Source organism: Antedon mediterranea, chromosome 8 (assembly GCF_964355755.1).
Source record: "Antedon mediterranea chromosome 8, ecAntMedi1.1, whole genome shotgun sequence".
In the NCBI taxonomy this organism is placed as follows: Eukaryota; Metazoa; Echinodermata; class Crinoidea; order Comatulida; family Antedonidae; genus Antedon; species Antedon mediterranea.
In genome coordinates, this window is record NC_092677.1 from 26,896,437 (window position 1) to 26,922,279 (window position 25,843).

The 25,843-nt window shown below is 34.7% G+C and overlaps 2 protein-coding genes across 3 annotated transcripts in view; one reads left to right on the top strand and one right to left on the bottom strand.

The window, feature by feature from the left end:
* LOC140056724 (unhealthy ribosome biogenesis protein 2 homolog) overlaps positions 1 to 20,051 on the top strand; it is a 31,142-nt gene extending 11,091 nt beyond the window's left edge. The window contains exons 2-26 of the mRNA XM_072102193.1: positions 4,463 to 4,613; positions 5,563 to 5,818; positions 6,565 to 6,708; positions 7,095 to 7,219; positions 8,467 to 8,599; positions 9,161 to 9,228; positions 9,813 to 10,047; positions 10,166 to 10,248; positions 10,440 to 10,694; positions 10,911 to 11,232; positions 11,357 to 11,584; positions 11,706 to 11,849; positions 12,035 to 12,303; positions 12,876 to 12,968; positions 13,515 to 13,650; positions 13,935 to 14,189; positions 14,743 to 14,865; positions 15,077 to 15,659; positions 15,900 to 15,997; positions 16,435 to 16,548; positions 16,785 to 16,898; positions 17,428 to 17,614; positions 17,700 to 17,802; positions 18,463 to 18,574; positions 19,379 to 20,051. Of these exons, the coding sequence (XP_071958294.1) occupies positions 4,463 to 4,613; positions 5,563 to 5,818; positions 6,565 to 6,708; positions 7,095 to 7,219; positions 8,467 to 8,599; positions 9,161 to 9,228; positions 9,813 to 10,047; positions 10,166 to 10,248; positions 10,440 to 10,694; positions 10,911 to 11,232; positions 11,357 to 11,584; positions 11,706 to 11,849; positions 12,035 to 12,303; positions 12,876 to 12,968; positions 13,515 to 13,650; positions 13,935 to 14,189; positions 14,743 to 14,865; positions 15,077 to 15,659; positions 15,900 to 15,997; positions 16,435 to 16,548; positions 16,785 to 16,898; positions 17,428 to 17,614; positions 17,700 to 17,802; positions 18,463 to 18,574; positions 19,379 to 19,534 (4,487 nt within the window). The 3' untranslated portion in view covers positions 19,535 to 20,051. The remainder of the gene's footprint in view (positions 1 to 4,462; positions 4,614 to 5,562; positions 5,819 to 6,564; positions 6,709 to 7,094; positions 7,220 to 8,466; positions 8,600 to 9,160; positions 9,229 to 9,812; positions 10,048 to 10,165; positions 10,249 to 10,439; positions 10,695 to 10,910; positions 11,233 to 11,356; positions 11,585 to 11,705; positions 11,850 to 12,034; positions 12,304 to 12,875; positions 12,969 to 13,514; positions 13,651 to 13,934; positions 14,190 to 14,742; positions 14,866 to 15,076; positions 15,660 to 15,899; positions 15,998 to 16,434; positions 16,549 to 16,784; positions 16,899 to 17,427; positions 17,615 to 17,699; positions 17,803 to 18,462; positions 18,575 to 19,378) is intronic.
* On the bottom strand, positions 19,760 to 25,721 carry LOC140056725 (neuroglian-like). Of its 2 annotated transcripts, XM_072102195.1 has the most exons (7): positions 25,397 to 25,719; positions 24,799 to 24,936; positions 24,095 to 24,214; positions 23,438 to 23,743; positions 23,082 to 23,180; positions 20,186 to 20,260; positions 19,760 to 19,866 (listed from the first exon to the last, which is right to left on the bottom strand). In XM_072102195.1, the coding sequence occupies exons 1-7, from the start codon at positions 25,464 to 25,466 to the stop codon at positions 19,805 to 19,807; spliced, it is 870 nt and encodes a 289-aa protein (XP_071958296.1). In that variant the 5' UTR covers positions 25,467 to 25,719; the 3' UTR covers positions 19,760 to 19,804. The 2 variants fall into 2 exon arrangements, with proteins under 2 accessions (XP_071958296.1, XP_071958297.1); XM_072102196.1 differs by lacking the exon at positions 23,082 to 23,180 and having other exon boundaries at positions 25,397 to 25,721.
* Positions 25,722 to 25,843: the final 122 nt, after the last annotated feature.

Here is a 25,843-nt window from a genome sequence, read left to right on the forward strand (position 1 = left end):
CAGGCCCTAAACAGTCAACAATGCCGCTCTCAGCTGAATGTGGTTTAAGTATATTTACTCAGAGGTTTAGTAATTCTATGACTTGCAATAGCTATCAAATAATAGATAACATCTATATAATAATGTAGAATTTTTTTTACCTACAGTACTGTTTTATCTGACGTGCATTTGGCCTAAAGGTCATTGATATTATTTCTTTAATAGCAAGCAGGTACCGGTAGTATAAACTATAAGCAAGCAATTTTTATAATGTGTTCAATCGATTCTCTGTATTGTAGATCTATCATTTGACCAGTATCATAGGTGAATTCTATAATACAGTACCACATATGTATCACATGTTATAGTGTATCATAGGTCATAAGCCTACCTAAACCTTTTAAGCTTAATATAATGAAGGCACCACATGTGATACATATGTGACACTGTATTTCAGAATTTGCCTATGATACTGTGTGGAGATACAGTACACTTGGGTGATACAGTATGTTTACAATGTCTTTTTAAATTTATGTTTTAAATGTCCTGGACTTCATAATTATGTGTTATAATGATCTATTTTCTAGTTAACAATAATTAGTTTGTGCCGGATATTGACTATAATATATTCAAACACATAAACGTCACATATGCTGATAGTATACAAACTATATAAAGAGAGAATAAAATGAGTTTTTTTATGAGATGGTTATGATGAAAGTGCTTTTGTAGAATACAGTTGGCTTTAGGCAGAAGATAGTTAAATTATTACACATCAATTTTGTACATGTGATTTAAATGCAAGATATATTGTTATTTCGTATAATCGGACATGAACAAGATTTAACTTAGCAAACATAGGTTTATTTCTTGGTGTTATTTAATGGAGTAAAGGCCCATTCACACGATTGACGATAAATATATAAGCGTTATCGTCCTAGTGTGAATGGGCCTTAAGACTAGGAATTACTGAACTTAGATTGAATTGAAACTTTGAAAGCAATTTAGTTAGAATTGGAACAAAAACAAAACCTTTTTTTTTTAATTGCTGCCTGTTAAGGAAACTATAATTTTTTTATTATTATAAAAAATGTAAAGTTATATAACAAAAATAAATGGTGTATTGCGTCACAAATTGATTGCATACGTGCCGCGGCATGGAATATCGCAAAGGTCATTAGTTATCCACTTATCGTTTCTTTAACACTACCTTAATGTTTCAACTGAAATGTTGTTCTATTTCCATACAGGTTTCTTGCATTGACGTTGTAATTGTCGATAATGATGAATATTTATGAATAAATAGTATAGGATTACTTATATAAATGATGCCATTTTACAGTGTTGTTTATTATAATAATAATAATAGTTCATTCTTATAAAGCGCATAAAAGCAAGCTCTCAATAAGCTGCACATTATTACCCCAGTCATTTTTTGGATCAAACACGTATGGAAACATACTCCCATAATGCAGCTAGTAATCAGCGCAAAGTTGTGTCTTGATCTAACCAGGTTCACATTTATACACGCGAGTGGAGAGTGGTTGTTTATAGTGTTACTTGCTTTTTGTTTGATTTTAAAGAGGGTGTCTAGATAGGAGAACTAGGGGTAGTAGGAAAATTATGAAAAGGATTAATCATGATTACTGTGATAATTTTATTATTTGTTTTAAATTTCACATAAAACTCATATAGCATGGGTATACTATCGTATATTGGGCTATATTATCTAGGGCTTGGAGTAGAACCATGGACCTTGGAATGTTAAGGCACGCACATTAACCACCAAGCTACAGCGCCACTACTCCCATGTGCATTTATACTCTTCAATAAACAGATATTGTTTTTAATGTGTTGTTGTAATCAATATCAGTGTATGGTTTGGAATAATGATGAGTTTATAGTAAGTTACTGTTTTTGTAAATTGATTGTAGTAAAAAGTGATGTTGATGGCTGCTCCTCTTTCAGCAAGTCAAATTTGTTTATTGTTATCTTGCTATCACAAAAAAATTGTTTTAATTGTGTTACATGATTGATCACATTTTTTAGTTAATTCTTTTTTTTTTATTAAGTTGACTTTTTTTATTTACTTAAAGATATATTGTCCCCCTAAACATTTTAATGTCACATAACAGATTTTTACTTTGACCAAAAACTGGATTAAAAAAAAAAAATATTTACCTTAATAAATGTAATTTATCTCAAAAAAAGTCTTAAAATTGTCTGTCAGACAATGGTTTTTGGTTAAAAAAAGTTTCTTTTGTCTTTTTATAAGCGAAATATATTTTTTACAGAAGTGATTAACTTTATTAAAACTGCAAAATGGCCTATTTAAAGTCTGATTTTATTAATCTTTGAACATGTTTTGGGGACAAAACATCTTTAATTTACAACAAATCTAAATTTATCATTAATTAATTAAGTACTTCGAATTACCTCATTATGTTGTTCATTAATTCTCACTCATTTATGTTACTATCTTACAAAGTATCGAATAAAATATTTTTATTATCATTAATGAAATTACTAGCCTAATGTTTAACATCGTCGCTAATTTCCAGATAAGCTAATTACTAAGTATGAACTGACATAAGCAAAGCAGGTCAGCTGTCTCTTTTCTTGTAAACAAACTTGACATAAAGAATCAGGAAAACCTAGTAATAATCACAAAGATTATTAGTCTGTCAACTATTCATTAACTTTACTAATAATACGAAACACTGTTTAATTATAATGTTGATGTAAACCTTTGAAATCCCATGGGCTTATTCTTGAGAAGTCTCAAAGACAGTTTTTTGCTCTATATCAAAATAAAGACATCTTAATCTTTACCAAATTCTCTAAATAAGCCCTTTTGCTTTGTCATAAGACAATCTCCTGCCAGTTTCTTAAGCTCTGTCTACACTATCAAACTTTATGTGACAAAAAATGTGATATCCCTATATGGACATGATGATGTCATATCACTACCTTTTTTGGACATATCACCACCATATTTAGGCACAGCACATTTTTTGTCAAACTAGTGTAGACAGAGCTTTAGCACTAACATTTTAAGCAGAGGAGCTGTAGCTTGGTGGTTAACATGCTTGCCTTCCAATCCCAAGGTCCCGGGTTCAATCCTGACCTAGATTGTAAATCACAACTATTTCAACTCCACTCCGTAAGCCTCAAATGAGACTTAGTTTATAAGCATGATTTTGTAAATAAAGTAATTTATACCTGTATATATTTATTTTTCTAATAATAATTATGACATTTTGTCACGAAACTATCATTGAATCAATTATGTCAATTCTTACAGTGCAAGGTACCAGGACAACCATCTTGTGGTCATTATTAAAATTTATGTATTCTTGTAAATAAATATCTTTACAAATATCTGGGTTTTTTTGTTGTGAAAATTGTTTTTAGATTTTCTTTCTTTCTATGTCATCATAATACCTTATTTGAAATAATCTGAGACATCTCAAAATATTATATTCTTGTGCGTGATGTGTCTCACCCATGGCATCTCATATGAAAATTCTTGTATGGACCATTGCTACTATACCATAACATGTGTAACATATTGTACCATAAACATGCCAAATTATCAAGACATAAATATATAAGCACATTTACAGATGCTGTTTGTGAACCATATCATAATTTGTCACGATTTCTGGCCTGTCTACATGTTTCGGATTCTTCACCCCAACTCTGGATGACTGAATTTCTTGTAGTAAGTTGATAGATGGAGTGTTCTGCAATTAAAATCGCTTTGCAGACTTGCGTCATCAGTTAACGCCTTGCTAAGTGGAAAAGGGGTTCGTTATAAAGGGTCGTCAGACACAATATAATTAACGCTAATTGGTGAGAATTGTTTGGGTAGATAACATACGGTAATTAAAAGTTTTGTCTGTTGAGGTTTCATCTTTTTTTTCTTGAAGAATATTTTAAAAACATTGTTATTATCAGAAATTAGATTATCATTTCTACTTTATGACTTTAGTTTACAGCCTCCTTTCCCAGTTTACCGGTTCCCATCCACTAAATCCTCAAGTTTACAGCCTCCCTCCCCAGTTAACCGGTTCCCATCCACTAAATCCTTAAGTTTACAGCCTCCTTCCCCAGTTTACAGGTCCCCAGTCTACCAGGTCGTTGTTTACAGGATCTCCCAATCTACAGTGTTACCTAGTCTCCACCCACTCTCGAATTCCACAGCCTTATGATAGCTGATCAGTATGATACATTCCTCTAATCCCCTAATACATTTTTATATTTTAATAAGTAATTCTTCTTCTTCTCAATGTTATATAAATCAATAATTAAAATAAAAGTGTATAGCATGGTATAAACGTAGATCTTGAGTACACCAGCAGCGAAGTAAAGTGATACTAAGTATCCGTCAATGACGGCCATGTGTCTTGAGAAGAAGATGACTACAAGAAGAGTAAAAACAGTAAAATGTCTTATACTTATCATTAATTATTTATTTCAGGTGTCCACAGGTTCATCAAGGACCCTGCAACACCGTGGGACCAAAAACTGAAAATGGCCCAGTTTGCTTGGCAATCTGAAAAATGTTTTATACCAAACAAACATCAAGTTTTATTAAACTGGGCTTGTACATCAATAATGCAAGCATCAAAGTAAGTCACTTGAGAAAATATTTAATTCAAAATAATTTATGTACAAAAAAAATAATTGAATTCTACACTACAGAATGTGGGAATGAATTGCGCATAAAATTATGCTCTAGCCGTATTATTTGATCTAAAATTGGATGAGCTGCACATGATGAATATTATAGTGCATTTCGTTTATGGACTCAATCAATTGACAAATAAATTGTGCGTAATTCAGATAAGCCAAGATCAAATTTGACGATACGTATCTTAGTATTGAGATTATTTACAGTAGATTCAATTGTAATGTAGAAATAGAAGCTATTTGTAGAAGTAATAAATTAAATAAACTCAAATAGTTGAAGATTAAGAAGTCTTACTAGTAAATTAAAAATAGAAAGAATTATCAATGTCTTTTTATAATAATTATTGAAAACAAAAATAAAGTTTTAATCCAGTTTTGATAGATAATGATTATGTAAAATATTGTGTAACTGGTTATGTTTGATTTTGCATATAAATACTGTATATGCTCACATAAACCACGTTTGAAATCTTTTATAATCTATAGTATTTACTTAAGCAAACTAGTTTGAATGTGCCCAAATATGCTAGTGATATGCCCAAATATGGTAGTGATAAGACATCATCGTGTCCATAAAGTTTGATAGTGTAGACAGAGCCTTAGTTGATTTTGCATATATACATACTGTACATGACCCAGTGTTATGGGAATGACAATTTCTGAAAATAAGAGAGTGGTATTGGATTTACTAGAGTCTTGTATCTGAGTTTAGCCTAATTTAAGCCCGGGTGGGATTATACTCGGTCATATACAGTATATATTGCTTTTGACTGTTATTCTAGAAATGATAGGTTGTTGGTTCGTTATATATAACTGATTATAATAATTTATACAATTATAGATTTTATTGGTTTACCCAATTACATTACAAATTTAATTTGTCCTCAGATTCGATATAAGTCAGAACAACGTTAATAAAGTATGGCAGTACTTGTCTGATATTCTTGGAAGTGTTCAGCTTCAGCAGCAAATACTGAATGGTGCCCTCTTCAGTTTGCGAGGCAATTTTAATGTAACCGTTATCGAGATGTTGGAGGGTAGTATAGATGATGGCACGCAGTTAGCCGTGGTTCTTAAATGTTGTTGGTGCATTTTAAATTATCCGACACTTGCTGTTAATCTGATTTCAAATTTTGAGAAACTGGTATGTAGCTAATGTTGTACATGAAGCTAGGTTTTTATAAGTAGGAGATGACCTACATCTATCATATTATTATTCCTTATATCTGCAATCACATTTTACATAAGACATAACAGTCTATGACCAAGTATAATCCCATGCTCGAATATAATCCCACCCCTAATTCAGATAAAATTCTGACACAAAAAATGTTAGTAAATCCCGCCTTCTCATTTCTTTAGAAATTTCATACACATGGCCCCTGGGACTATACTCGGGCAAGTGTAGTAAATTTTATGTGGGCCTATACCGCACGTCTCAGTAATTAAATTTTTAGATGTTCAAACATGATTTTGGTTTTTTTGCAGATGTCCATTGATAATTTATTTGGAATATTAAAATCCCACCTCCTAATTCCTCCCAAATTTGGTACACATGGCCCCTGGGACTATGCTCAGGACATATACAGTAATTTTGATTTCTTGATCGCCTTATACACATGTCAGTATTTTAATTTTTAGATATTCAAACATGGTTTTGATTTTGTTACAAATGTAATTATGTTGGGTTGACATCTTGTGATCATTAAGATAAAAATACTGAACATAATGAAATTCAATCTTTTATTGAATGTCACCTCTATACACAATCTTCAACTGAACTACAATTTACAGCTTTCGTTACCAATCTAGTCACATTGAACCACGTTACCTGATATTTTCTGATTCACGTGTTTCGTAATTAAAAACATTCATTGCGGTTTATTTCAGTTGCAATTAACCGTCAAAGTGATGAAAATAAGCGCTGTTTACGTTGAAAAAAACGACGGATTACGAGAAGATTTGGAGAAAGTCTTACAGTCAATCCTGAAACATTACCAATCGACATTGCCAAAACAAACTTCTGCTAGAAAGGTGATTACAATTTATATATATCATGTATGATACCACCAAATGAGGCATTTAATGAACAGACAAACTGCCTTAAAATACTGTGACATGTTTCGAGAAACTATTCTCATCACCAGAACTTTAAACATTTTACCAGCAGATGCACCGTTGTAAACTTTGGTTAACAATAGAATATTGTTGTTCACACAAATAGCATCATTTAAAAAGCTCACATAAACAACTTTTGCAATCTGTTATTATCTACAGTATTTACTTAAGCTCTGTCTACACTATCAAACTAGCTTGAATGTGCCCAAATATGGTAGTGATATGCCCAAATATGGTAGAGTTTTGCAAAAAACCTTTCTACCATTCAAACACTCAAAACAACAAATTGTTCTTCTTTTCAGTTGCTTATTTTAACTCAAGAACAATTTCTGATACCAAGTATACAGTTGCTAGCGGCAACATCACCTGACCTCATTAATATACAGCAACATATTGAGGTCATCCTATCTTTATCAGTATTTAACAGGTACCAGTTTTATGTTTTTACAAATTACGTTTTAAGATATTTACACATATACGTGCACTAAATGTTTAGGTTCGATAGTAAATAATAATTTGTGACTGCCATAAACATTGTTAAAATAAACTATTATTGTGAGTTTTCAATCTGTGTTTATAGATGTGCGGCCAAACCCTTAATTCACTTAAATTTATTGTTCTGTTTATCATGTCATAAACCTTTAATCTCATCTGCACTGCCTACATCTGCCTACCTGATAAATTCATTTATTTTATCAGGTACAAATGCTGCATTTTAGGGAGAAAAATGGTTAGTAATCTCCTACCAAAGTTTTCTAATCAACAGTAATAATTACTGTACACAGAATACATTATCAGATAATATCCATTGGCTGCCAGCATTGTATACTTGTTTAGTATCTGCAGTATTAAAATCAAAGTAAACAATGAATAAAAACATTAGATTATTTTCTAAAATTTTTATAATAAATATCTTAATTTTTAGTGACAAAATACATCTTTAACAGTTTCAATAAAAAAAAAAATTACAATGTTGCAAAAAAATCTGTTTGAGCTATTACTGTATATGAAATTTAAGTAGAGTATTTGTTCCAACGACGTGTTCACCTTTTACTTGGATTCAACGTCAGTTATCCCTTGTTTATGATATTTTGAAGAGTGCTTCATGCTGTAGGCAACACAGAAAATATGACAGGTATACAGGTGCAATGTCTCCTAAAAATGACTGAATGATCTTGAATTGGGAGTGGGGGTCAAAGAAGCAGTGGGGATACCATTGTATTCAAATAAAATAATATAATAAACATGAATTATGATAAACTATAATATTTACTTTACTTTAAACACCAACATTTACATATTTTGTGAAATATAATTTATGTTAGAAAGGAAGAAAGTAAATCACAATAGATAACAGTCACAATAGTATATTTATTTATTAAAAAAACATTGGCCAATGGCCCAACACAGACATAGGATATATTCATAATGGTACTCATTTTAATATATAATGCTATGACATCTGGTAAACAATTCTAGCTCATTAATACATTCATGCTAAATATGTCTAAACATCTTATAAGGCTCAAGTTAATAAGTAAGACTATAAAGATTGCACTTAGAAAACATCTAACTTTAAATATTCTAAACCTCTTGGGAATGGTGATAAGGTATAATGTTCAAAATCATTACGTTATTTTTGTAATTTTTCATTTTTATATTCTTCTTTGGCAGGGAATTGCAAGCAGGCTATGTGGAGTATCTCAAATCTTTAGCTGATAAGCACATGAAGCCAACAGAGTTAAAACTCATCATCTTTCAAATTCATCAATTCTTTGAGTTTTTGAAAAATACTGTTAACAAACAGGTATTGTTATTTCTCTTAAGCATGTCTACACTATCAAACTTTATGTGATGTGCCCATATATGGACATGATGATGTCATATCACTACCATATTTGAGCATATCACTACCATATTTAGGCATATCACACATTTTTGTCGAACTAATTTGATAGTGTAGACAGAGCTTTAGGGTTTCTTCATCTTAAAAAGTAACCATGAAGTTAACATTCTTGTTTTATATAAAATGATATAATACAGTATCTTACAATACAGTGGAATTCATTTGGGACACATCTATTCAGTAAAACCACCACAAAACGAACAAACAGAAATATATGAACAAGACACCTATTACCCCTATTCAGGGTACACTGTTATATATGTTAAGAGGATACTTTCTTGGGTCCTGAAGACCCTTATTAGGGCGTTCACTGTACTGATTACCCAAACAAGTTGTTTTTCATGATTTTGTTCTATCTGCTCCTTACCTGTCTAGGTCAAGATTATTCTACGTATTTTGACATGATTATTGAATGATTATAGAGGGCAGTATACTGTATAATTGTAAATCCATTTTTCTCAGGGTGCTATATCAGAGTGTGTATGCAGTGCTTTTCCCAAGCTATTACAATGGTTCATTGTTTCATTCAAGTAAGTATTTATCATTGTTACACATATAGTATTAGCAATATATTTTTTTAGTAATTGAATGAATTACTTATACCAGCTATGATTTTTGTGCAGATTGTGCTTAACTTTCCTAATGATTAAATATATTGATATAAAATTTGTGGTATATTTAGTTTTGAAAAGAACTGTTTGAGTTTTGATCAATATACTTTGATCATCCTCACGAGTGAGAATGTGTGACGACGATCAAAGTATATTGATTGAAACATCAAGAAACTCAACAGTTCCTTTCAGAACTAATATGGCCGAGCGGTCATATGGCCGAGCGGTTAAGGCAGGGGCGCCGTTTACCGTATCTAAAGAGCCAACAACAACATCGGCAAGGGTTCGAGGCCGACTCGCTCCTAGTTCTGGTGGTGGAACAAGTCTTCTCGGATAAGGACTATAAACCGTAGGTCCAGTGTACACAGTTATAACCTGTGTGTACTTTAAAGAACCCAGTTCATTATTCGAAAAAGAGTAGGGGGTTACCCCGGTGAACTGGTTCACACAATAGCCCCTGTTCTACTTCTGTCTATTTACCTTTTAGTATGTTTTATATGCAGGCCGTCCAATGATGTAGCATTTACTTTCTTCTGTAAGTTGTGCAATATTTTGAACTTGTGTGAAGATCCGATCAAATCACTGCCTACAAATGAGAATTCCATGGCAACGGAGGATACAAATAGCACCAATAAGGAAGATAAGCTGTCTGAGAAAGATAAAATGACAAATTGGAGTTTGATATTGCCGTGCATTGAACAGATGTTGGGAACGGTGTATAAACGTAATATATATCATGTAAGTGAGGCTGTACAGGTATTTATAAAATAGACTTAACCCAATGTAAAGAATTTGCAAGGAATTTAGACGCATACTATACATTCATTATAATGATGTTTTTATTACTTGTGTGTAGGTGGCCAGCGATGAGGCTAGTGGTAAACCTGTATATGATTGGCTTAATCAGCTTCTTCAAAAACTTTTGAATCAAAATTTAGAGTAAGTGTTTAGAAATTATAATTAATTTTATTATAAACTAAATATATTTTCTATCACAAAATAATATTTTTTGTATTTTAAAATTGTTCTTATACATTTTGTGAGTTCATCAATATGAGATAATTTCGATCCCTGAAACAGACTTTCAGAATAAATGTTACTTAATATTAATCTATGCTTTTTCTGCACAGATTGTCACCATTCTGGTATAGATGTCTCCACCACATGGTAGAACTCAACCACCTCCTGGTGGAACCACATCTCAAAGACATCTTAACATTAAGCTTACTAAATGCATCAGATGACCCAGCAAAGGCTAAATTCTTTGACCATGTTCTGCAAGTGTACTTCAAGCTCCGCCAGTTTGATAGATTCATCGCCGTTCTTTTGGAGAGTATCCGTGAATCTGAAGATTCCAACTGTGATTGGCAGAGCTTTCTTCAAAAGTATGTATCTTTTATAAAATATTTGTTTACATTTTTTTTTCTCTTTTTTTTTATTCAATATTTCACTCATAGGATCGTCACAAGTCACAGCCTTAGTCTCTAGCAGCCTCTGAAACATATAACAAATGTGAGCTTAGCAATTGAAGGTGAAATATATAACAACAACAAAATATAAATCTTTTAGTATCAGTTAAATATTTCTGTATTTGTTTTCAGTTTTCCGACATATGTACATAAACTCACTCCAGGGTTAAGTCTTGACGTCTGGAAACTATTACTCAATGAGATCTCGAACCAGTACGTTTCGAAATTGGTTGGGAAAGAGAAACCACAAGTAAAGAAAAGGAAATCTTGGGCACACTCAATTCCTGTGAAGAATTTCCGAGCAGTTGCATCACTCTTGAAAACGTTGCTGCTAGAGTTACCTCTTGTTAGTCTGTGTGGAACAGCTCCTAACCTTAAGAGACTAAAAGAGGTGATGAATAGCATGAAGGATGATGTACTGGTTCCACTGCTAAGAAGTGAAATTGTCGGACAGGTAAGTCTGTGAATAAGTGTTATAAAACCACTCCATCTTGGACTATATACTCGCGTCATACAGTACTGTAGATGTTTTTAATGAATAAATATAGAATGAATCATGTTTTGTGTGTTTTTTATAGAAGAAAGAAATTACACATGGTACATACATGATGTGTTATGCATGGGGTGAGGCTGTATTATTGCTCACACAGTACACGTCTTTTGTTTGTGATCAAACTCTAAGCCTACCAGCCACCTTCAATCAAGGGGATTTTAGTTACATTCATAGCTACATAACATCAAAAGAATGGACAACCAGCACCTCAAAGTGGATTGCAGAGAAAGATCAAGAGATAGAGTCTGTAATGGTGAGAAAAAATGTATTAAGACCACTCCAACTAAACACTGCTCCAAGACCACTCCAATTAAACATGGCTCTGTTTATGATCAAACATCATGGTAACAGTATTTTTTTATTTTCAATTTCAGATTCTTTTGGACTTTCAACTAATGTGTGGTTTGTTGTTGCATGAAGATATAGAAGACCATAACATTAGATCTGCTGTCGAGCAAAAAGTTACATCAATTTCGTCTTACAGTTCGACATTGATTGCAACACCTACCACCACCAATGTACGATATTGTATTCTTTCTTATTTGTTCTTCTAAAATGAATAATTCATAATCTTGATTCTTACTTTGTCTCAACAAATCCAGATTACAAATAAATTTATAAAATATGTAAATTATTTATTTTTTACCAAAAATTTGTATGATTTTCATTCACAAAAAGAGTTTTTTATGTTTTAATCCAATAGGTAGCTAAAAGGAACTCTGAATCATTTTCTGAAAATTATTTGAAAATGTTGACGTGTCAGTTTCCAATCATGCTGCGATTCCTTAGCAAGAGCCAGCTTACACTGATAGCTAGGCTTCTTATCCAGACTCTGAATACTGATAATACCACCACGAAGGCTGTTGACATTGTTAAGCTGTTTCTGAAAAGTACAGTCTTCCTGGAGTCTAGAGAATTTCAGGCTGCATTTGTTTTAGTATTATTAGAAGACATTTTGAGTGCTATCAAAAAGTGAGTGTGCATTGCAGTTGTTTTGTTCACCCACGTACAGGGTTCCCTTCTTAATTATTTGTGTTTTGCTATGTTTGACTTCTATCAATATTTTCCTCATTTGTTTTATTTTTTATTCTGGTTACATCATTAATGCCACTGTTAAAAAAAATGTGATAAATAAAACTAATTTTTAATGATGTTTAAAAGTTGTTTTTTTTTTCAAATTCTCTAAAAACAAATTATCGGATTAAGTTATATTCCTGTCTTAGCTTGACATGGGCAGATTCAAGGGTGGGCAGGGGGGGGGGCAGCTGGACAGATCTGTAGGACACTAATTTCAGTTGGGCACCTAAAATTTGCCATTTTTAGGCAACGGTCCTCCTATTTCAAAATCCTGGATCCTGCTTGACTAATGTTTTAGTGGTACTATAGCATGTAAATCCCCTATATGTTTCTTATCTTATAATGTTTGCAAATGATATACACTCTCTTACATCTAAAGACATACTTGACTACAGACAAATATATATTACTATCTCACATATTATCATACTGTTCATGGGAATGATGGATGCTTTATCTTATCTAAGGTGCCTGACGTTATCTCCAAAGGATGTAGCTAAAATGACGCAAGTTCTTCACATTCTTGAAGATGACTTTTGTGATAAAGTTCATGGGCTTAGGTATTTTTTATAATTATACTAATACATTCAAATAATTTAATCTGGTTTCTGTCTATTGGGGTCGTAGCCAGCATGAGGCAGAATTTCAAATGTTCACCATCCACCACAATTCCCCAGCATAGATTGTCATATTTTATATTAATTATTATATTTAAAACATCTTTGCCTCGTCTGTTTTTTACCTTTTGCTACAGCCTTATATATAAGTAGAAGTTTATTGTATTTAAGCCAAAACACAAGAACATTACAACATTTAATAACTATTATTACAAATCAACATTCATCGATTACAATAGCTTGCTTAATCTGTGTATCAAACTCTGTCTACACTATCAAACCAACAAAGTTTGATGTGCCACATATGGTAATGATATGTTCAAATATGGTAGTGATATGACATCATCATGTCCATATATGGGCACATCACATTGTTTTGTCACATAAAGTTTGATAGTATAGACAGAGATTTATACTCTCTGTAATGACACTAACATTTTGATTATGATTCTTAATTTCTGTTATATATTTCACAATTTTATTTTGTAGAGAACAAGATGTTGATGAAAAAATATGGCAACAATTGCAAAAAGTAACCATGGCGATTGGGTCATACGAGCATGGTTTTGGCAAATCTGTCACCTGGAAAAGAAAAACCATCAATGAGGTTAAAAGCAAACTAAATGTCAGTATAAATGGGAATTGTTTAAAGAGACTATACCTGCAATTGTTGACGTTTTATAAAAACATTAAACCAGGTCATTTCTTGTCTTAGTTGTGCGTTCTAAGGTTAATTAATTATGATAAAAAGAGAAAAGCAGTGCACTACTACGGCAGTAGTAGCTTGTGTCAGATGTTCTCGCATAGACATGTCTAGGCCTAGCTTAGTTAAGCTTAGTTTTTTAGGTGGTAAAAAAGGTAACTTATACTAATTGTGGCTATAATACTGAAAACCTCTTTGTATTTTAGGCCTTGCAATTTCTGCCTTTTGAGCATCTCATACCGGTGAACCATGTAAGATGTCTGTTGGTTCTCTGCCTGCTGAACTACACTATGTCGTCACAAACATCAACAGCAGTGGCTCAAGGAGTCCCAGACTGTCTGCTGTTGACACGATCCTTTTTAAAGACACTTTGTCAGACTGACATCCGTGGATCATTTCTTGAAATGTCAATCGAGTGCAGATTATTAACATCGCTTACCTCATCCTTAATGAGGCAAACAGTGAGTATAAAATAATAGCTATATCTTAAGCTCTGTCTACACTATCAAACTAGTTTGTAAAGTGCCCAAATATGGTAGTGATATACCCAAATATGGTAGTGATATGACCTGATCATCATCATTATCATGTATATGAGCATATCACATTTTTTTGTCACATAAAGTTTGATAGTGTAGACAGAACTTAAGAATTAATCAGTGGATCTAATAAATAGAAACCCATGACAGTTGTGGCATATCATTTTAGAATATACCACCACAATTTGACAACTAAAGCTTGGTTCCCACTAGAACGTAACGCAAGGACGTAAACGCAACGCAAGCGTTTTAATCAATGACAAGCAAAGTTATAGACAGTTAGCAATCACAAGCGAATAAGCCATCGCTTGTGATTGGTCAATTCACTTGCGTTGCGTTACGTCCTTGCGTTGCGTCGCTAGTGGGAACCACGCTTAATTACATCAAATAAATAAAGTTGTGTGATCATAGCTTCACCACAAATACGTACTCGTATTTACATATAAACCAGATGAAATTTATTATATTAATGTAGATATCAATGCCTTATGAAGAAGAACACAAAATAAGATCTGTCACTCATGATGTCATCTCAGCTCTACTTACGGCAGCTTTCAAGACTGACAATCAATCTGTCTTAACAGAAATGTCACAACTAGTATGTACATCTTTTATTTTCTTTATTTCAACCTCAACAAGATAGTAAATCACAGGGAGTATTTTCAGACACACCTGCTTTTCATAATGAATTTGAGGCTCCTTTTACCATGAAACAAATGCAGGTCCTAAAGGAGATAGACAATGTAACTAAACTACTGCATTATCTTCAACATTTTATAAATCATTTTTTTAATTAATTTCACCTGTAGTTGTTGACAGAACTGAAGAGAGTTAACACTACAGAAAGTGCGAGCATGTTGACAAGCAGCCGACATTCAATAACATCGCTTCTTGCGCTTGTCTCGGTATTCATCAAACAAGCGACATCGTTTGCTAGACGAAAGAAGGAAGATCAGCAGATGTTGTTGAACAAGCTAGGTGATTTGGCAGAAGCTTCCTTAAGGTTGATTAAATGTCTTCAAAAAGAGGATTGCCATCTGATTTGGCATCAAGAGATGATGTCAGATGGAGTTGCAGAGTCTGAAAACTCTTCAGAAAACTTACTTCTTTGCAACCTGCTTCTATTTTCTTCCGTTCTCCTCCGATATCACTCAGAGGTGTTTAATATATTGAAAGATAAAGATTTTGCAGAGTTTAAGACAAAATGGACTTGTGATTTCCTACCATTGCTGCAGAAGGTATTGCACATCAAAATGCAGAACAGCTCTAACGTTGTCAAGAGAATCTTTGAGTTATTTCGGAGTATCTGCCTTGTTGCAGATGTCAGTGATGTTGTTTCTGGAGAGGATCTTGATAAGATGTGGTCTAGAATTGTGCTGTACTTCAAATATGGTAGTAGAGAAAGAATAATTTTGTTGTTACCTTTTTCCAATTTTAATAGTTTGACAAAAAAAATGTGATGTTCCCAAATATGGTAGTGATATAATCATGTCCATATATGGGCATGTCACATTTTGTTGTCACGTAAAGTTTGATAGTGTAGACAGAGCTTTACTGCTTGCTGTAAATCATTTTATATTCCTTTTGTTCATTTCTTATAGAAAATATTTTTTGGGGGATTTTTTTTATTAGGTTATGATGAAGATGCCAAGCTGTGTGGTCAGATAATACTAAGCCATATGGATTCCTCTAGGTTTACTGACTGTTTCTGTCGCCTTAACACAACTTTAGTAAGTTCTTATCTAAAGCTCTGTGAATGTGCCTATATATGGACATGACGATGTCATATCTCTACCATATTTAAGCATTTCACTACCATATTTTGGCACATCACACTTTCTTTGTCAAACTAGTTTGATAGTGTAGACAGAGCTTAATAATCTGTATATATAAATATATAGGTAAAAGTGAGTCCCGTGTTCATTCTTAATGTAGGGGAATAAGCTGAATAAGCTTATTGCCCTAAGTAGTAGAGTGCTCAGTTCCTTTCCACACTGGTTTTTTCCTCCTAATATCTCAACCAGTTGAGAGACCTTGGAGTTGAACATCATCGTCATCTATTGCAACTCCCTCTACCGTATATAGTACGATATCAGTTACTTTGACTTTGAGTCACTTTTTATCATGTTTGTGTCATCAATCATTGTTTAATTGAATATTTGTTTAGGAATCTCAGAATGAAGAGGAAATGACAAGTATATTGACAACTTTGAAAATCATTCCATCAGCTAATCTTCTACAGCATGACAGTTGGCAGGCACTGAAGGAACATACTCCTCGGGTATGGATCAGAAACTGTCTAAAGCTCTGTCTACACTATCAAACTAGTTTGAAAAAGTGTGATGTGCTCAAATATGGTATTGACATCATCATGTTTGATAGTGTAGACAGAGCTTTAATCAACATTATTGTGCATGGAAAAGCTATGTACTATGTAAAAGTTCCTAAACTTCATGTGTAAAGTGGTAAAAGAAAACATACAGATACCATGCTGTTAAATCAATGTGTTCTTCTCAGGTTGTTGCTGCTCTGTTGCGTTACCTGTATTCTCTACAACCAGTTTCTTTATCTAATGTGAACCATGTCATTGAAGCTGGCAATGTTTTAATTTGTATACTGAAACAAGGAAAAGTAAGTCTTTACTTCATACCTGTCAAACCCTGCAAAAGAAAGGATGCTGTACCTAGTCCCCAGTAGAGGGCCTAATTGTACTCTAAAGGCCCATTTACACTAGGACGATAAGGATCTATGATAAATAGATAAGCATGCATTTTTCTTTCATAAAACAAAAGAAATTAGAAAGATTTCGTTCTGGAACTATATAATCATTTATCATAATCTTTGATAAAATTCATTTTTTTTAAAACCCAATTAAATGACATCATGATTAATAAAAACTATAAAATCGTTGTATTTGTCATGATATTATTGCTCTTATCAATTAAATCATGAAGTCATTTGATCGGATGTGTGAAAATATCATTTCCATCAAAATGAGCATAGATGGTTATCTTTAGTTATAGGATGAAAACTTGTTTAGATTTCTTTTGTTTTATGAAAAATGCATATTTATCTATCATCAATCGTCATCGTTCTAGTGTAAATGGACCTTTAATTCTAATGTTTTCTTTTGATATTTTTCAATTTTTTTTCTTTTTAGGATTTAGTTGCAGCCAAGGTAGCCATGACAACCTTACACGTGGTTCATCTTATTCCATTGGTGGATCTCCCTAATGAATGTTTTTCAGAATGTTTTACAATGCTGTTCCGTCTTTTGAACACACTCCTTTTGCAGTTTTCAAAACAACTTGTCCCATCTCTTCCAAGTTTTCTCCAGTGTGTTAAATATATCCTTTATTAGTGTTTACTTATTTAAAAATATCAGAGATTTGTATATTTCTTGATGTTGATTGAACCTTGACCTTACATCACATCTGTTGACCTCTGTTATGTTCCATGGAAGAGAAGCACTTGGAAAGAGTGATAATAAAGTGCCGGAAAAAATACTGCTTCAGTGTGCTGAAGATTTGGATAGGTTTGTCATTTTAAAGTAATACAGTACCCCCCACTTCCCAACCCCCTTCCCTCTTTTTGATATCCCTATTAAGGATACACTTTGATGTGAAACGAATGAGGACAACATATATTGCAATACTAAAAGCAACCTCTTATCATGGAACAACCATATTAAGGATACACTTTGATGTGAAACGAATGAGGACAACATATATTGCAATACTAAAAGCAACCTCTTATCATAGAACAACCATATTAAGGGTACACTTTGATGTGCTTGGTCCTCAATGTGTTCACCTATTAGAGGTTCTAATGTAATCAATATAAAATAAATACAATATTTTATGTAAAATAACATTTATTAGAATAATGACACTTTGGCCTCAACTACTATTAAAACTATATCAAATGGTTAAATTGCAGAAAAGTTAACTTGTGTCACTCATTAAACTGTTTGTTTTAACTCATTAAATCAATTGTTCATTTAGTTTTACCTTTGCCTTTCTCATAATCTTGATCTAACCAAGAAAACATTGTTATCTTCTTTTTGTATCATTAACCAAATCAAATATCATTTGTGTCATCTTTGGATACAATTTAGTTTCAACTTTGCCTTCTCATAAGCTTGATCTAGATCTTTACATTTGACCTTATTGACCTCGTTTTTCTTTTTAATCAGATTATTAACACTTTTAACTTGTCACAAAGAAGATGTACAGAAAGTGATAGTAGTTATAATTGCTGAGTACATCAATCAATTACAAAAGGGGACAATGCATTCTGCAGTTAAGGTAAAATATAATTATTTCTACTTTTGATAATACTATTATTCCAAAGCAAACTACTGTACAGTGATACTCAGTTTTAAGCCCATATTCTACTATAAGCCCATCCATTCCTGTTTAATTACCAGGGTATGAAATTTGGCAAACATTAGGTTATACTCGGATTGCCTTAAAGCTCTGTCTGCACTATCAAACTATGTTACAAAAAAATGTGATGTGCCCATATATTGACTTGATGATGTCATATCACTACCATATTTGGGCGCATCATTAACAATTGAATTGTCTTTTGTCCAAATTTAGCCAAATTAGGGGATGGGTTTATACACAAATATGGGATTATATTCCGGTCATATACAGTTATTTTCTAGTAATGCAAAAGAAAAATTGCTACATCTTAACATCCAATTTCATATTCAATGCAATATGCTGGTACTGTAAATACTATGGTATTTAGAAATCAAATATAACATATTGCTTTTTAAATACAGTATACATAGTGTTAAGCTCTGTCTGTACCATCAAAAAAGTGTGATGTGCCCAGATATAGTAGTGATATACCCAAATATGGTAGTGATATGACATCATCATGTCCATATATGGGTACATCACATTTGTTTGTCACATAAAGTTTGATAGTGTAGACAGAGGTTTACATTCTTATAACCCAGTGGTGTGATAGCTTCTCATGTCTACACCAAATCGGTGTTATCACAATGAGAAGGTAACATAACTCAAGATATACTGTAGGTGTGCACAATATTTAATAATAACATTTACTGACTGATCAAGATCATGTTTACATTTCAGAAATCTTTAGAAAATGGCGTCAACAACATAGTGTCGGTGTGCGATGATAAATCGCTGTCGCTACTCGGCGCCACTCTACCAGACAGCCTCAAAGAAATTTACAAGAACTTTTACTCCGACTACAGGAAACATTTCAAATACACAGGACGTGTATAAACATGTATTTACGCAGGCGTACATAATTTGTTACAACTAAGTAGATATTTTTTCCCTAGAAAATGAAACTAAGTATTAAATACTAATTAATCCTCTCACTAATGCAATTGAAAGAACTTTCTAGTTTTTAAACGCAATTATAGGAATGCGTGATGGTCAAAAACTCACAGACTCCTATAGCACTATTACTACATTATCATTTGCTATGTTGCATTATATTATTCATGTTCATCTGTCTACTGCTAAAGACATCTGTATGTGGTACACAACCTACAACGCCACTATCAAACCTACGATGGCGGAGAGTAGGATGACCTTAAAAGGTCGACAATCTAAATAAAAGAAAATAATATTGTTTTAATCCATATATTTTTTGTCATTGGTATAAGAAATGTAAGCATATATGCATCCTTAATTGAGGGCCGTTGTTTAATGCGCAAAATGATGTAATCTTTCATAATGAGCAAAGGTTGTTTTTTTGTTCAAATACATTATGGTCTACAACACTGAAACACATGTAAACTGTATAATAATTGCACTCTCATGCCTTTCTATGAAGACTATTAAGGGTCAATGGATGTCCAGTATGATTGACCATAACATCTTAAACTAGGTCCTAGTATTTTTGTCTTGAATTGTGTATCAATTTACCTTGGGCACCACTGTTGTCTTCAGTATATTTCATTGGTTCTGTAGGCTTCATAGTGCCGCTGGTGACTGGAACACCTGTGTGAACAAGATGTATACGGTTGTTACTGTTAAACATTGACACGTATAGGACGTACACGTATAGGACGTACACGTATAGGACGTACACGTATAGGATGTACACGTATAGGACGTACACGTATAGGACGTACACGTATAGGACGTACACGTATAGGACGTACACGTATAGGACGTACACGTATAGGACGTACACGTATAGGACGTACACGTATAGGACGTACACGTATAGGACGTACACGTATAGGCCGTACACGTATAGGACGTACACGTATAGGACGTACACGTATAGGACGTACACGTATAGGACGTACACGTATAGGACGTACACGTATAGGCCGTACACGTATAGGACGTACACGTATAGGACGTACACGTATAGGACGTACACGTATAGGACGTACACGTATAGGACGTACACGTATAGGACGTACACGTATAGGACGTACACGTATAGGCCGTACACGTATAGGACGTACACGTATAGGACGTACACGTATAGGACGTACACGTATAGGACGTACACGTATAGGACGTACACGTATAGGACGTACACGTATAGGACGTACACGTCTAGGACGTACACGTATAGGACGTACACGTATAGGACGTACACGTATAGGCCGTACACGTATAGGACGTACACGTATAGGACGTACACGTATAGGACGTACACGTATAGGACGTACACGTATAGGACGTACACGTATAGGCCGTACACGTATAGGACGTACACGTATAGGACGTACACGTATAGGACGTACACGTATAGGCCGTACACGTATAGGACGTACACGTATAGGACGTACACGTATAGGCCGTACACGTATAGGACGTACACGTATAGGACGTACACGTATAGGACGTACACGTATAGGACGTACACGTATAGGACGTACACGTATAGGACGTACACGTATAGGCCGTACACGTATAGGACGTACACGTATAGGACGTACACGTATAGGACGTACACGTATAGGCCGTACACGTATAGGACGTACACGTATAGGACGTACACGTATAGGACGTACACGTATAGGACGTACACGTATAGGACGTACACGTATAGGACGTACACGTATAGGCCGTACACGTATAGGACGTACACGTATAGGACGTACACGTATAGGACGTACACGTATAGGCCGTACACGTATAGGACGTACACGTATAGGACGTACACGTATAGGACGTACACGTATAGGACGTACACGTATAGGACGTACACGTCTAGGACGTACACGTATAGGACGTACACGTATAGGCCGTACACGTATAGGACGTACACGTATAGGACGTACACGTATAGGACGTACACGTATAGGACGTACACATATAGGACGTACACGTATAGGACGTACACGTATAGGACGTACACATATAGGGCGTACACGTATAGGACGTACACGTATAGGACTTACACGTATAGGACGTACACGTATAGGGCGTACACGTATAGGACGTACCCTTTCTGGGGTGTACAGGACAGGACGTACACTCTAGGACAGGACGTACACTCTAGGACAGGCCGTACACTCTAGGACAGGCCGTACACGTATAGGACGTACCCTTTCTGGGGTGTACAAAACAGGACGTACACTCTAGGACAGGACGTACACTCTAGGACAGGACGTACACTCTAGGACAGGGCGTACACTCTAGGACAGGGCGTACACTCTAGGACAGGGCGTACACGTATAGGACGTACCCTTTCTGGGGTGTACAGGACAGGACGTACACTCTAGGACAGGGCGTACACGTATAGGACGTACCCTTTCTGGGGTGTACAAGACAGGACGTACACTCTAGGACAGGACGTACACGTATAGGACTTACCCTTTCTGGGGTGTACAAGACAGGACGTACACTCTAGGACAGGGCATACACGTTTAGGACGTACCCAGTCTGGGATGTACACGACATGACGTACACATCTAGGACATGACGTACACGTCTAAGGCAGGACGTACATATCTAGGACAAGGCGTACACGTCGAGGACATGGCGTACACGTCGAGGACATTGCGTACACGTCTAAGGCAGGACGTACACGTTTAGGACAGGGCGTACACGTTTAGGACAGGGCGTACACGTCCAAGGCAGGACGTACACGTCCAAGGCAGGACGTACACGTCTAAGGCAGGACGTACACATCTAGGACACGGCGTACACGTTTAGGACAGGCCGTACACGTCTATGACAGGACGTACACGTCTAGGTCAGGGCGTACACGTCTAGGACAGGGCATACACGTCTAAGACAGGACGTACACGTCCAGGACAGGACGTATAACACGTCTAGGACAGGGCGTACACGTCCAGGACAGGGCGTACACGTCTAGGACAGGGCGTACGCGTCTAGGAAAATGCGTACACGTCTAGGACAGGACGTACACGTCTAGGACAAGGCGTACACGTCTAGGACAGGGCGTACACGTCTAGGACAGGGCGTACACGTCCAGGACAGGGCGTACACGTCTAGGACAGGGCGTACACGTCGAGGACAGGACGTACACGCCGAGGACAGGACGTATGTGTGTAGATCATATTTGATAGACCTCCATGGATGTTTGGTTGATTTTAAATATTGATATGAAAATGTACCACATTGTATTGAACCCCAATATTCCAATGATTTTTCATCCCTGAAGTGGTATACACACGAAGAGACACATTTTTTGACGTGCGCGTCCGAATACTGATAATGATAAGGCTTTTGTACGCGCGTAAATGCTATGTATCATGTGAAGAATAGGGCATTTGTTTCACGCAAGCCTTTTTAACAATATAACAAAACTCTTTATGTTTTGGTACCGTACCCTGATAGTGTGTCGTTTTCTGGACCACAGGTTTATCAGTACTGTGTTGTGGTCCTTCACTAGAAACAGGTTCATTGCTAGAAGTTGCACCATTAATTTCTAAAATAAAAAAACAATTCAATCGGTTACCATTTTGTTACGACTTTATCACGCGCACGTACGGCGTCAATGTTGTGTCTCTTCAGCATGGACCAGTGTGAGACACAATGTTGACGCGCGCGTTCAAATGCTCAACTTTTGTACGCATGCACGCGCGCGTCAACTGTGTCTGGTGAAAACATTTTATAAAAAACCGTTGAAGTACGATCATTCCTTATGTTGTGCAGATATAAAGACGAAACATAGATGTTACGTACCAACAACATTAACTTGGATATTTCGACGGCGAGTTTTAAAATCAACGGTGACTTGATTGCTGTTTCTTATATAAACATCAGCAACACATTCATACACGCCTCTGTCGCTTTCATCCACTTCTTTGATTTCTAGGTATTCTCCTTTTTGTATTCGGAATTTATCATTTGACTCGCTAATGACATTTTTATTTTTCCTCCACTCGTATTTAGTTTCATTTACTGAAGTAACTTGGCATGCTATTCGTTCGTTTTGGCCGCCGACAGTGAGAGTTTGATTGGTACGTAATCCATTGAATTCTGGCTCTTCTGAAATCAGAAATCGAGAACAAACTTAATCATACAGTACTAAACTAAACAATCATATTATGTTCGTATTTCGGGTAATATGGAAATGTGTAGACTATGAATAACAACACTATACTCGAAAGTCCCATATTTTTCTACTCTTATGACACACCAAGCAGCAGAGCAATGAAACATTAGGTTCTTACTGCATCTCCTACTGTATTTGAACACTCAGTAGGACGCAACGCAAGCAAGTTGACCAATGGTAAGACAGTTTGAACAATCCATCGTCTCTGATTGGTCAAATCACTTGTATTGCGTCTTTAGTGCGGAAACCAAGCATTAACCAATACAATAAAGACAGATACTTACGGTACACGTACAAATGAATGAAGTCGTTACCATCATCATTTGAACACGAGTAATTTCCCTGGTTTCCAAATTGGACACTTGTTATCTCTAATTGCACGAGTGTGAGATTGGAGTTGGCCACTTGTAACGAAAATAAAAAATCATTAATTTGTATTGTCCCCCAAAATCATGAAAAATTTATTAATTAAATCAGACTTTGAATATGTTATTTTGTAGTTTTAAAAAGTTAATCACTTTCGTAGAAAATAAAAAACAAAACAAAATAATGTTTTCACTTCTAAAGTGACAAAATAAATGCTTAAATTCAACCAAAACCCCATTGGCTGGCAGTTAATTTGACCATTTTTTTCTTTAAATTACAGTTTTTCCAGGTAAATACATTTTTTTTTCAATCCAATTTTTGGTCAAAGTGGATAACTATTAGGTGATATTAAAATGGCATATTTAACCAAAATGTTGAATTATTTTTTCTGGGGGACAATACATCTTTAAACTACCTGTAGGCCTATAACACATTATCCACGGCGATGAATTAAGCTCTGTCTCTACACATCAAATTTTATGGGACAAAACATATATGATTCATTCAAGATTAGTTATAAATGAGTTATATTTTGAGTATTTATTTGCTGTTTGAAAAGGAAGTATGAATATAAAAGATAAAAAGAGATTAACTCGAAATAACAAAAAGTAGGCCTAACTACCTCCTTCTGGTATGTCTTCTCCGTCATACTGCCACTTGGGCCGCTGTGTTCCGTCGGTAAATCCGCAAAATGCTTTGAAATCTTCTCCGACTTTCCTTGTAGCAAAGTTACCGACGGGTGTCACGTGGACTGAGCCATCTACACACAAAAGCAAGTTTATGCTATTTATAATATAAAGACTTTTGGAAAGAAAATACTCAGTCAGACTCAGACTGACATGTTAAGCTCTGTTTACACCATCACACTAGTTTGACAAAAAGGTGTGATATGCCCAAATATGGTAGTTATGATATGCTCAAATATGGTAGTGATAATATGACATCATCATGTCCATGGGCACATCATTTTTTTTGTCACATAAAGTTTGATAGTGTAGACAGAATTGTAGAATATTGTTACAATTATTTAGGCTTACATAGGTGGTCCACTAAAGTCTTTCGTTTGGTTATTATTTTACGTTGTTTTCCTCATCGTCAAAATTGAAACTCTCACTATTATTGCGACACTACAAAAAGGCGTTACCGGCAGAACATACTTAAAAGTCTTTTCAATCCAAAATCTAATTTATTAACTGATTTATGTTATAACAGCAGCTTACCTGTATCCTGTAAAACAAATACAGCAAACAATATCAAACTTAATGCCTTCATAATGGTACTATAATTCATATAATATCGACAGCAGAGGAGCAGTTGACAATCACACTGTTTAGACCTTCTCTACTTAGTTTTCTAGTTTTTATATTGAAACTAAAATAATCGTTATTTGCTGCCATACACGATCCTGAAACCGGAAACATCGGAAATATGCTCACTCAGATGTAAAAAAAAACACGTTTGTAAACCGCGCGCCGTCAGTAATAATCTAAACAAACAATGTATAATTGAATAAACTGATTTATTTTATTGCATTTTGTTTTCATTTAAATTGTGATCCCGGGCTTCGTGATTAAACTTTAATTTGGTATTCCTATTAATTAATAATTCACATTAGAAAAGTTTTGTAACTTAAGTTTTAAGTAACTTCCGCGTTTGTGACTAACTAT

Bases quoted from the DNA above. Each gene is read 5' to 3' on its own strand.
- LOC140056725 (XM_072102195.1), bottom strand. From the start codon at position 25,466: ATGAATTATAGTACCATTATGAAGGCATTAAGTTTGATATTGTTTGCT. The intron at 24,215-24,798 runs GTAGTTAGGCCT...TTTCGTTACAAG, and splicing joins AGAAGACATACCAGAAGGAG to TGGCCAACTCCAATCTCACA. The intron at 23,181-23,437 runs GTACGTAACATC...TTTTTATTTTAG, and splicing joins TATCCAAGTTAATGTTGTTG to AAATTAATGGTGCAACTTCT.